The 12,899-nt window shown below is 42.4% G+C and overlaps 1 protein-coding gene across 1 annotated transcript in view; it reads right to left on the reverse strand.

Annotated features, from left to right (window-relative positions):
• The window catches only part of bahd1 (bromo adjacent homology domain containing 1), an 11,815-nt gene extending 1,986 nt beyond the window's left edge, over window positions 1-9,829 (reverse strand). The window contains exons 1-3 of the mRNA XM_020590960.1: window positions 9,619-9,829; window positions 2,615-4,396; window positions 5-235 (exon numbers count right to left, since the gene is read on the reverse strand). Coding sequence (XP_020446616.1) covers window positions 5-235; window positions 2,615-4,268 — 1,885 coding nt within the window. The 5' untranslated portion in view covers window positions 4,269-4,396; window positions 9,619-9,829. The remainder of the gene's footprint in view (window positions 1-4; window positions 236-2,614; window positions 4,397-9,618) is intronic.
• Between the last annotated feature and the right edge of the window lie 3,070 nt (window positions 9,830-12,899).

A 12,899-nucleotide genomic window follows, 5' to 3' on the forward strand; every position in this document is an offset into this window, starting at 1 on the left:
CCGCGTGTGCCAGCCCTCGACCCACTGGGTGGCTTGGCACTCTGAGGACACTCCTTTGCCACCTGCAGCAGAGGCTGTGGTGGGCTGGGGTCAGACAGCGGCGTCTGAACGTGGGGCACTGATTGGCCAGCTGGAGGCACAGTGGGAATGGGGCAGCCAGTGAGGATTCTGGGGCTGGGGCAGATGGGGATGGAGGAGGGGCTGTGATGGTCATTGAGGACTGATGGGTAGTCATCTGAGGGAGGAACAGAACAGGCAGAATAATGTAACACAATGAAATGTGCACAACCGTTAACAAGGATACAGTATAAGATGCATGAACAGCACTCGGTTGTTAACAGTTTCACTGAACCAGCAGAAAACAGTCTCATTTAAAGGTCAATTACTGCTTTTAACAGAGCAGCCACACACACACACACACACACACACACACACACACACACACCAACAACAACATTAAGCTGACATTGAGAAACACTAACATTCACGATTCCTCTGTGTGAAGTAACAGGAACAGGTTGTGCACAATCCCATGATATACAGCGTGTGTGGCGATGTCATTAATGTAAATAAATGGTCAATTAATTTCAGAGTGATCCATTAGCTCTCTGGATCCAAAGCTCATCAGCACCCTTTATTTCCTTCATGGACAATACATTAACATTAGGCTTTAGGGTACTTTGTTTACCTACTGAAGGTACCAGAGTGGGATAAGAAGGAGAGTGACGACATCTCCATTATCTTTATAGGGACAGTTGGGTTTTTTTGTTTTGTTTTGTTTTTTTACAGTAATTTACAGTAATGACGGATCATGGGAATGCTGAATAGAGTGCCATAGGGATGGTGTTTTGTTTTTTTTTGTAGGCCAGCCTGTAAACCCACAGAGGTGTATTCACTTACAACAGCTAATTAGACCTCTGCTCAGGTTGAAGTTGGGTGTCCACCAAAGTCCACGTACTAATAAGGAGTACATTTTCCCACCTTATTAACACTTACCACAAAATGAGCAGGAGAGTGAGTGAGATGTAAATCAAACCTGATCTGGACACGCCCGTTCAGTACTGTATAATAAGGCAGTATAATCCTGTGTGCGTGGACCACAGTCGCCTTTTCACAGCTCTGACATGTGTTACCAATAACGTTAATGATGGCTCTGTTCTACTGACGTACACTAGTAAGACAAGGCAGTGTGACAGGAAGCCAGCATGTACAACACAAGGACAAGCAGCTAAATGAAATGCAGCCGTCAAACTGTCACATCACATGTCAAAATGTTTTCAATGAAAAAGGCCTGTGGGTAAAGATTTCCACTGAGATAAAGGTTGACAACGCAATTGCAGACAAAAGTCTCAGTCCTCACAGTCTGACCTAGTTTTGACTGCTGAAGACCACAGAGAGCGAGCGCATGTATACATGAGTAATTAAGTGTTGCTCTGAGGTCAGGTTCAGGTGTTTCGAACCACACGCTCAGACATTCAGCCAGACACACAGAGACGCTCACATACTATACACACACAGTGTTTGTGTGTTATACCGCAGAAATCACCAAGAGTTTTCCTATTCTGGTTCACATCTCTGACTTTAACACAGCAACTGACTGCTGATACAAGAGCTCATTAGGTTTCAGCTGCACAGGCCTTGCGTTCATTGTCCGGCTGCCTGTATTCAACCTGAGACAAAAGCGGTCTTGCCCTTTATCTGATATTTTTTTGTTACTTCCCACTCAAGTGACATTCCAAAATGGGAGATTAAAAATGCTCGACATAATACAGTAGCTATTCTCAGCACATTGTACTTCTTTGGCAGCTGGATTGTGTGTGTGTGTGCATGTGTGTGGGTGGGTGGAGGACTACTCAATCTGTGGAAACAGTTTTTAAATTCTTTTGTGGTTCTGGACTGAGCAGCCCCGGTGTCATTCCGGTTGTCTCAGGTTGGACTTGGAGACTATGAATTGTTAAAAGAAAACCTCACTTGCAAACTGGGGGCATGAAGTTTGCCAAGCATGGATCATTTTCTTGCACAGGAAAGCTACCAAAAGATGCTATTGAGCTGGAAGCTGACTTTTAATAAGGACTAAATGTCAGAATATCCTGGCATCTGTTGTTTCAATGACTTATTTCTTCTGACTCTAGCAAGCCTTCCAACTTTGTAGAAGTTGCTGGAGTAACCCTTTAATCATCCCTCCATCTGGACTTCCCCATCTAACACAACCGTTTGTAATCCATTTGCATTTACTCTCAAAATCAGTCCTCTTTCAAAAGCTGACACACAAATCTACAGTGTCTTTAAGAGTTCTCTCTGCTTTTTGCCATTTTAATGGGTTTTTTTCTGGGGGGGTTGATTATCTGACAATTACCACTATGAGAAATAACAACAGCTTATACATCTATGACTTCACATCAAAACACTATCAGTCTAAACAACAACTAACAAAGTGGGTAAAATAACTCGAAGTGATGTGGGTCTGAAAGCTAAAGAAAAACCAAGTTTGTGCTTCTAAGATAGATACCTGTTTGTTAACCCATTTGGGTTATTTTTCCAAGGACAATACTTACAACACTGGCGGATGCTTACAAAAAGTAAACCTAGTAATGTCGATCTCCTGTCTGCTCACCTCTTTTGATGCCCTGCGCACATTTGGTGCAGTCTGTTGGGTTGAAAGAGCTCCCTCCTCTGGGGATGGCTGGAATCACACTGGTATAAGCGGAGTAGCCATTGATCCTGCAGGACTCTCCATAGCATGGCTCCACTGAGGTGCAGCAGTACATTGGATGGGTAATCCCTGAGGGCTGCGGGCCTGCGCTGGGGAAAACCTTGGGTCTCTTGCCACTTCTTGGGCATAAAGCAAGGGGTGATATGGGTGAGGGGGAGGTGTCTGGGCGGCTGAAGTGGACATAGTAGCCAGGGAAACAGGTGTAAGTGTGTGGGCTGATGGCTATGGCTGCTGGGTGGGCTACAGAGTGCGGGGACTGAAGATGGTGGTGATGATGATGATGATGATGGTGGTGGTGGTGGTGGTGGAGCACGTCGGACAGCGAGCCGTCCTCTGGTTCCTTGAAGGTCTTGTCCTCCAGGAAGAGGGCCATTCTGTGACAGTACTCGACACACCTCTCCTGGGAGCAGCAGTAGCAGGAAGATACCTCGGCCTCCACCTGCTCCTCTTTGATTGTTTTTGAGGGGAAGCCCAGTGTAGAGCCATGCTGGAGTGCATGTTTCGCACTCTCCCGCCCCCCTGTGGTGTCTTCCCACTTGTGATCCAAAGCCTCTGCCTTACATAAACTACAACAACCCAGGATGGTAGAGCCCAGCTGGGAATGGACTTGATCCTCTGTACCCTGTTTTCTGTGATTTAGTTCCTCCTCATATTTAGAATGCATTGTTCTTTTGGTCTGTGTTGCTCCTCCACACACAGCTTTACCATTAACCTCGTCCTGAGATTTAGCTGCTGCTTCACTTCCACTTGCCGGCTTGCACTCTGTCTTCTTATGCCGTTTGGTTCCATACGTATCGCTGGTCAGTTTGAGCAGTGCTGCAGCAGTGAGGCCTGCCTGACGCCTCGGCGTCGGTGCAAACAGGCTCAACCAGTCGATGTTCTGAGCCTCTGTTGCTGCCCGCTTCTGTTTTTTAGGTCTGTATTTTATAGCTGCTTTTCCTCCGGAAGGAACCTTTTTGACTTTATGATCTCTATGTTCAGTTTCAGTAAGACTATCTTTAGCTGGATATTTGCTGGAAGGCTGTTGTTTCTTTGTGAGATTTGATGTGAGAGAATCATTTCTGTAGAGCAGCAAGCTGTTGACAGCCTCAGCGTTAAGAGAGGCCATTCTTCGCCTCCGTGCCTCAAAGACAGGTGTGGTACACATGAGTAAGGCGTCAGATTGGTTGATTTTTGGTTCCAGTGCTTGCTGATGGGCTGTAAAAGTTTTCTTTAATCCAGATTTGGTCCTTCTTTGAGTAGAGCTGCAGCGCAGCTTCTTTTTAACTTTCACACTCTTTTGTTTCCAAGCTTTTGGTGCATTCCTTTTTTTACCCAGAACTCCTTTCTCCTCCAGACGGGTGAGCAGGACACAACAGTCCAGTGCATCTCCATCACTCACTGCCAGTGTCTTCTTCCTACATTGGTGGGAGTTTTTGTCTTTCTTCTTCTTCTTTCCTCTCAGCTCATTCTTTCTCTTTTTCCCTTTTTTCACACCACCTCGTTTTTCCTTGCCTCCCTTCTCCCTCCAGGGCTTCCCACATTTTATGGGCTGGCTCCGCTGAGCTTTCACCATGGTCTCAGCGTTCGGGAGCAGATGCACCACAGCCACTTCATCCACAAGGTCCTGCGCTGGTGGGTTTCTGCTCAGAGAGGGCCTTTAGTGAGCATCATCAGGGACCATCAGATGGGTACATACACTCTCTGGGGAAACACAGATCAGACATTTAACCACACAGAGACGCCAGTCTTGTAAAATCAATGTTCTGATGCATTAGTTAACAACAGATTTTTCTATCAATATGACTACTTAGACAAGCCTTCTGCTTAACATGCAACCAGGATGGAAAAGAGATTGAGATAAAAAGTGCATTATGGTATGCTATGTTTAAGTTTGAGGCCATATGTACTCCAAATGATTTCTCATTTCTGATTTCTGTTTAGTTTAAAATGTGCCCTTAGATCCTCGTGCTGTAGCTGCTGTATGTTAGAATTTAGGATTGCAGCCAAAACCTTTTCATTCTTTGTATTAATAAATACCATTTTCAGCTCTTTGAACCCAGGTTGAGGCAGATTAATGACTCACACGATCCAGCAGGAGGCCAAAATTACAAGCATTCACCCACTCACAGCTAAAACACAGAAGCACAGAACAGAAACAAATGAGATATTTATGAGAGGTCTTTAAAATCTGATATACTAAAGCTTTTAGAAGTGATTTGAATCTTTAATTCACAATGCCACTGATTTAATTTTAGCAACAGCTACAGCCTGTAACTGATTTTCATATGCGTTACTATGGCTCAGTGTGTGTAACTGATTAAACATAAGTTTCACCTCCATGGAGTACAAATTTAAGTTGTTTGAGCTCAAAGGGCGAATGAACTCTTAAAAATCCCTGTGTGTTATGAAACGAAGGAATAATTTTAAAACATTTGAAGACACAAAATCAAAGAGTATAGTCAAATGACTCGTGGACTGATCAGAATATCACCAAAAAACTGGTGGCAGAAGCACAGAGGCTTCTTCAGTTTCCATGTCGACAGGATGGTACAGAGCACATCAAAGCTTACCCAGCAACTTTACTGTAAAAGATGCATAATCAGCTTTACAACCCTCCTTCATTTACAAGCCTTCCCACTCTCTCAACATAAAAAACACCGCACTTAAGGAAAGTTTCTGATGATTCAACTGCTAGTGACCTCTATGCAATGACACTCCTGTGTGCAGCGAAAGAGATGGATCATCCCTGCTCCTGCAGCCCTTAAACACAATTATGCTACTTGACCTCCAAGAGCGAAGTCAACACAGGTCGTTTTTCTATTAAGTGACTCTTCAGCTACAAAACCATTCAGCTCTCACAACTGCACACTTGCTCAAAAATTCCCAAGTGCCATGTTTCTATTAATACTGTACCTGACACATCATGGACATTATCAAATCAATTAGGTGACTGTTTCTTTAACAACCTGCTAATTTTGATAGTGAATTTCTGTGGCTCTCAGATTTCTATTGTTACAGTACATAAATTATCGGATGCGTTATTGACTGTCAATCAGTGAATCTCAGATGTCACATTTCTGTCAGGTCTTTTTACACCAGTGAATTTTGTGCTGTGCTTAAACTCAGTCTATAAAATGATCCATACACCGCCTTCATGTATTTGAAGGAAAGTGAACAATTACAAGTTGAGCTGTCATGAATGTACTGTAAGGCTGCAAACCTGGTTGTTTTCAGTAATGATTCAACTGCAACTGAACCACAAATTTGTCTCTTTTCTCCCCGCTGTTATATACCCTGGAGAAGCAGTTGATAGCTGATGGATGGATGGAAAAAGTTCCTCATAATTTCTTAGAACCCCAGTTAATATATTTATGTCTTGCTTGGTCCAACTACAGCCCATTTTAAAGTCATATAAAACAGAGAAAAGCTGCCAATCCTCTTGTTTGCCACCAGGCCATTGCCTGCTCTGCAGCACAGTACTGGTAACAGTTATAAACCCTTAATTCATCATTTCCAATCAAGAAAAATGCACCAGAAAGACAGTGATGACAGGTTAGGACTCAAAGACGCATGTAAAATCTAATAAAAACTGTTTTTGTTCTGCATAATAATAAAAGCATTACTTACAGTAACATCTTATTTAAGCACTCAAGTATTTACACAACTTCATCTCATCACCAAGCATCAAAGCAGCAATAGTTTTATTCTTTTACGACAATAAACTTGCTATCAGGTCAGCAACTTAAAGCAGGTCTGGAAAACTGAAACCTAGTGTGGTTTTTTGTTGAAGCACCATAATTACAAGGAACAGACAGAGTGCTGAGGTTTATTTTATTTCTTTTTTCTGTCCATAACAACATACTGTACCAATCTGCCGAGGATCTTCTACAGCAACTGTAGAAGATATTTCTAAAACCTAAATATTTTTGCGACTATGGAAGCTGCAATTCGTTAGCATTTTATAAAACCGTTAAGATGATACCAGAGTTACAGTGAATGAAAAATAAAAATAAATAAATAAAAACAAATTCGCTTTGACTTTGCAGTGGACACAACCGGACATGTTCAAACCATCTCATAGCTCAGTCTGCCTTTATTGCCGAATGACTTGGTGAACCGTGAAATGCAATCCATGGGAAAGAAATTAAATTTCCAGATAACAAGAGGACAGAAGGAGCCTCGCATTGAGTTTCTGTCTGCGGATATCAAATCAAGTTGCTTCATTTGAATAAGACAAGCATGCACAATGGAAGGACAGGAGCTTATTGAAGAGCCTTGTTATTTCCCTGTTAGACCTTCACCACTCTGACCACAGCTAAAAACAGGACATATAAACTTTGAAAACCCTGTTTGTCAATCAGCTGATTGTTTGAGACATATTTTAAGCAAAAACAGTAAACAATTGTCCAGCTGCAGCCCCTTCAGTGAGTTTTATATCACAGTAAACTGGGCTGTTGGTTGGACATAACACATCTGACAATGTCAGCTAAGATGGGGGGTGATGGAGAGTTTTCACAGTTTTCTGACATGTTATAAAACAAAGCATTAATCTATCCATTGAAAAATAACGGTGGCATATTATCTGATAATGAACAGACCTAATATATCCGAAGTGATATATCTGAGGGTTTTTGATAGAACGTGATGAGATAATCACAAAACGATTAACAGGATAAGATAAGCACATTTTTCATATCTGTTCTACACAAATGTAGGTTTATTTTATTTTGTATGGTTACTCCATGAATTCCCTTTTCTTGTGTGATGCTCGATAATCAGGTCTCCTAAAATACTCACATGAAACTACTGGAATAATGTCCATTTGTGTCCCCTGATGGCCTCAGTGGGAACGTGAGTTACTGTGTAGGTGAACAGAAGAGTTATTTCCCACATGGCTGGTTCATATGAGGGATTTAAAGCTAAGGTTGGCAGCTCTTTTTGTTACATATCTTGAAATTCTCTTTTCATCCCAGTGGCAATGAATGCATTAAATGCATTGACAACAAAGAAACAAATACATCATCTCTGGCAGCAGCAGGGCTTAAAAAAGCCTGACCAATAATTTTACTCAGCATGAGCGAAACCACTGGATGGCCTACCTGCCTGTCAACCTACTTCCTACTTGCGTGCACCCTGCGCTTGCATGAGCCAAGAGTCAGGCAGGCAGACATGTTACCACTCTGTTTTGATAGCTAAAGCTAGGAAGCTATGGCAGAGAAGGCACCCACAGCAGCTTTCGTTCGCAAATGGAGACCGTTGTCACAGGCCAGGCCTTCCCCTTTCAGACATGTGGCCTTATAGGTACTGTTGTGGTTGTTGCCACCAGTGTGCAGTGTGAGAGCGAGAAGACCACCGCCCTGAACAGACTCCTTTTACACGCAGCCACGGGTGGGGAGGATACCAACAGTTGTCAGCTCTAAGTGTATAGATAGGATTGTAATGCAGTTAACTGGGCATCAAAGGCCACATGCAGTGTTTGTGTTACCAAGACGGAATAAAGTCTGTGTTTTGAGCGGGGTTAACTGGCCTCCCTCTCTACTTCTCCCTGCCTGAAAGGCCTGGAGTTCTAAGGCTAGTCATCAGCTACGATTCAGGGTTAAAGCAGTTTAGCCATGAACCAGGGGTCCCCAACTACAGTTTGGGGCCACAGATCTGGGCGGGCAACACCGTGTTTGAGAAAGTTACAACTAAAAAGAAGTTGGATGCTGCAAGAAGTAAAACCAGAGTTAACAGTGATGTGGCCTTTGAACAACGTCGACAACTGAGAGAACAAAAGGGGCTGAAAAGTGCCGCCATGGTGGCCGCGTTTCTGCTGGAAATGATCGGTTTTGCTTTGTTTGGGGGCATTTGTTATTTTCTTGAAATCTGTAAGTAGCAGTGCATGTTGCTGAGCACGTTGCAGAGCCTGTTGTGCTTTGGAGGAGTGGCTTTGGAGAGAAGTCAGAACAAAAAGAGAAGAAGCAAAAAGCAATATAAGACATAAAATCTATAAATAATTCTGTTGTAATGTGGATGTTCTTGTTCTTTTGTATCCCTTTAAACTGATACCGTCAGATTTGTCCTTTTGGGGTCCTGACCCTCAGGTTGGAAACCACAGATTTACAAGAACATACTGTATTTCTACTTCTGAAACCACAGGGTTTTTTTTTTGTAACAGAATTAAAAAACCTTTCCTCAGCTATTGTGCAACATAAAGTCAATGGAGCACAACTGGCACATAAAACCTACTTAGTAATAATTCCATGCCATGGATTTGTCCCCCTCTCTCCTCCTGATGGCTTATTAACTGAGTGCACTTGTATCAGGAGTCAGATGGAGGAGGAGGTGGATGCGCCGCCTGCCTGTCACACAGACCCATTCAGAAGAAGGACATGGTGTCGAGCTGTCATCATGAGGGGAAAAAAGCGATCTAAGCTGCCGGTGCTGTGTGTGCAGCTCCACGGAGTGCGCATCACCAAGTGCACTTCTAGAACAAATCAGCGGCGCAACACCACCGAGGCTAAGCATCCCTCCACCACCAACACCGCCTCCCTTCACCTCCATGCAGGTTGAGGCAACAACAGTTCAAACACACCCACGGCCACGCACGGATCTGGATTATTTCAAGCAAACATTATGGGCAACGTGATGCACGCATCGTAGCCAGGCTGTGTAAAAACAGACTCGCCTCTGGAGCTTGTAGTTGGCCATGGTGGTGCGCGTCCGCCAGTCTGTCAGCATGCCGTAGCAGGAGTGGAAGGAGAAGTGAGGAGAAACGAGTGTACAACACCAGAACAGCCTCGGTAAATGCGGAGCTGCTGGTTCATATCAGAATCATTGGGAGCTCGTTTAACAGCCGAGTTGTTAGAAACAGCTACCGATCGATCCTATCGTCTCCAACTGTGACGAGAATCACATACTGTACTGCCACAATTCATCATTACCTTGTGTGTCCCCGTCGAAAATTTTAAATCCCTCCACTTAAAAAAAAAAAATTGAAACAAAAATAATCCCGTCCGTGCTTGTGTCTCAGTTTCCACCCGGTCGGACTGTCGACCCGGGGAGCGATCCGCGGACCAAAGAGCCCACAGCAGCCGGAGACATGGTGAACAAATCGGCGAGCGTTGACCTACTTCCGAAGTGGCACGCTGGAGGTAATATTCATGCGCTGCCTGCATTCACATGCACCGGGACATCCCTCAGTAACGCGAAATCACGCTCATCATGCATGGAAACGCAACATGCACTTACAGCCTTACGTATTTTCCTGTAAAATCTTACAGAAACACTAAACATCCCCCTGGAAATCACCAAACTTCCCCCAGTAAGATCACTTAACAACAGGGACCAGCAATCACCTGGCAGCTGAGCAGCGAGGCAGTTTTAGTTCCTTCTCGTCCGTTTACGCCAAACACGCTTAAAATCCAAGTTAGAAATAACTATAGAAATAAGTAATAAACTCTAGGGAATAATATACTGATTGCCTACTATAAATGTCACATGCAAGTGAACAAGGAGTAGCCTGAAAGATCACTTTAAACTATAGGCCTCATTACTGTCTAACAGGTTCATTCTAAAATGTTGTGTAAAGAATATAAAACAACATAATCTTACTGTAAACTCTGTGTATAAAACACACTGCATCCCTAAGGTTGCACACAGTTACCTGACTATGATAGTTAACAGGCAAGAAAAGCCAGTAACTGCAGGCTAAGGTCTCTATGTTGATGTCCACATGGAAATATAATAGAAATAATAGTTAATACTAGTAGATTATTATAAGCTCACTGCATGTAAACTGTGCTTTGGTTCCTATATGTGCAGTTAACGGTAACACAAACAGTATTTTGAATGCAGTCTGAGTATTTTCAAAGGAAAAATTTCACTTGTGCCTTTCTGATTTTATGGATTTATATAATAAACTGATCTTTGGTCTTTTCCATTTACAAAGTAAAACAGTGGGGTCTAAGAATTTGTGATGATCTTCTATTTACAATTTGTTGTTATTATAGAGATCGATTCATTGCAAACAATAACTGGAAGCATAACCGACAATTAAAGTAATTGTTAGTTGAAGAAACTACAAATTTTGACTGTTATGCGACATCATGTGACTGTTTTATTACATGAGATCATAAAACGACTATCAAGCACATAAGGTCCTGTACAGTATAACAGCAACATAAAGGCCATTAAGTATAAAATCACTGTCAAGTCAAGTACTATATCCATAATATGAATTTAGTATCCCTCTCATTTACTGCGTCCTGTTAATGATCTAATAATGTGGCTGAATGATCAGTTGCTGCTTGTCATTTATTGCCCTATATTTCCTGAGGAAACAGAAAAGATCAGCCTGTAAAAAAAAAAAAAAAAACATTTATGAAATCCACCCTACCAGTGGTGACCACTGAGCTGATTTAGTCTGCATTCGCTTTAAAGGAACTCTTCCACATATGTACCAAACAGCAAGCAGGTTCTAAACAACAAACTGAGTGGAAAGCCACTATGTTATCAAGTTAGCATGTAGTCATGCTCAGCTGGGATAAATGCAGACTGTCCTCAACAATACCAGCTTTACAGTGTGTAATTAACAGCTATACATGAGCTGAGTGTTGGAGAATAAGAGGGTGTTGGTTAATGAGACATGGGCACCGGGGGAAGCTGAGGGAGTAGAGACTGCTGAGTGCTGACCTGTACTGCAAGAATCACACTGCAACGCGCTGCAGTGAGATGCACGAAACCGAGCAGGACGACTACGCACTACTGGTGACGATGCAGTCATACAGCAGGCATTGAAATCATTGCTGAAAAGCAAAGTCTAATCAAAATGTTTGACAAAATTAGACTGAAAAAATCACATTTTCAATTGTAACTTATTATTTTTACCCTTGTCATTTTACAAAGCGGTCCAAACACTGACAAATGATTTTGAATAGGTTACATTTTCATGATTAGGTGTGATATGTATTTTGTCCAAAACTGAATGCAGTTGTCTAACCCAATCAGCTGTTTAATGTTTGCATTAAATCTTATTTTCTGGAAACAACTGCTAAGTTTATTTGATATAGCAAATTCCTTAGGAAGTAATTTGCTTTTACACATTCAGCAGTTAGAGAGCAACAACACTGTTCATTTGGGTTTCTAGCTACTTGACAAATGTACAACCAAATAGTTTTTAGTTCTGTTTTTGGTTTGTGCCAACCCCTGAGGGAACAGTCTGACTCTACAGCTGTTAAATAATCCATTATGTTCACAAGCTAGCTAACCGCTAACATCGCCATCACTGAAAACTACTGCGGCAGAATTTCTTTCTGTGACATTACTAAAACAAAACTATAATTACCGTTTCACGGTTGTATGCCTCCGCTAACCAGTCAAATTCATGGGTCAAAAGTGAGGTCATTGACCTTGACCTTTGACCACCAAAATCTAATCACTTCATTATTGAGTCAAAGAGGACACTTCGCCAGCACGGAGGCATAATAGTAAGCTGAAAGATGCTACAAATCTCAATGCAATAAAAATATAAAAATCAACACTAAGGAAGGCAAGTAGATTTGAGAATTAACACTTCCCCAAAAATTGGAAACTGTCATGATTATGGAGATACCCAAAAAAACCAGACCATCACAAACAGAATCAACAGGGATCAAATAGTTCAGGGAAATTAAGTTTTAGATTCCACTGTGTACTCATCTGCAGGAGCAACTGCTCTGATGCGAGGCTACGCAGGGCACAGGAAAACTGTCGGCAAACATCCATTTCACTGTGAGCCATGTATTAAGATTGTAAACTCAACAGCACTGCTACAGAGTTGTGGTCCTTTGTATCATCTTAGTGTGTTCCTGACCATTTTCATGTCAGATATCTCCAAATTGATCTACATTTGGCCTTATATCCCCATTCAACAAGATCTAGCCCCAGAAACTCTCATCTCAGGAGATATTTACTGAAGATGATGAATTTTTCATTCCAAAGGCAGAGAGGTAGTATCGAGGTGAGTGAAATAACACTTCAATACTTTATTGATCCCTTTCTCTACTTGACACTGGCTGTAAAGTCAGAGCTCAGATTAGACCAGCCGGCCCCGAGCTGCCAGAGCGTCAGTGCACTGTATACAAAAAGTGCTCTGTATGAAATGGTAGACAGACAGTTAGCAATTAGCTGCCAGTGGCTAAAGAGGCAGACATTTCCACCATGAGATGGTAGAGACCAAAAATAG

This window comes from Monopterus albus, unplaced genomic scaffold, assembly GCF_001952655.1.
Source record: "Monopterus albus unplaced genomic scaffold, M_albus_1.0 scaffold13.1, whole genome shotgun sequence".
Taxonomy (NCBI): Eukaryota; Metazoa; Chordata; class Actinopteri; order Synbranchiformes; family Synbranchidae; genus Monopterus; species Monopterus albus.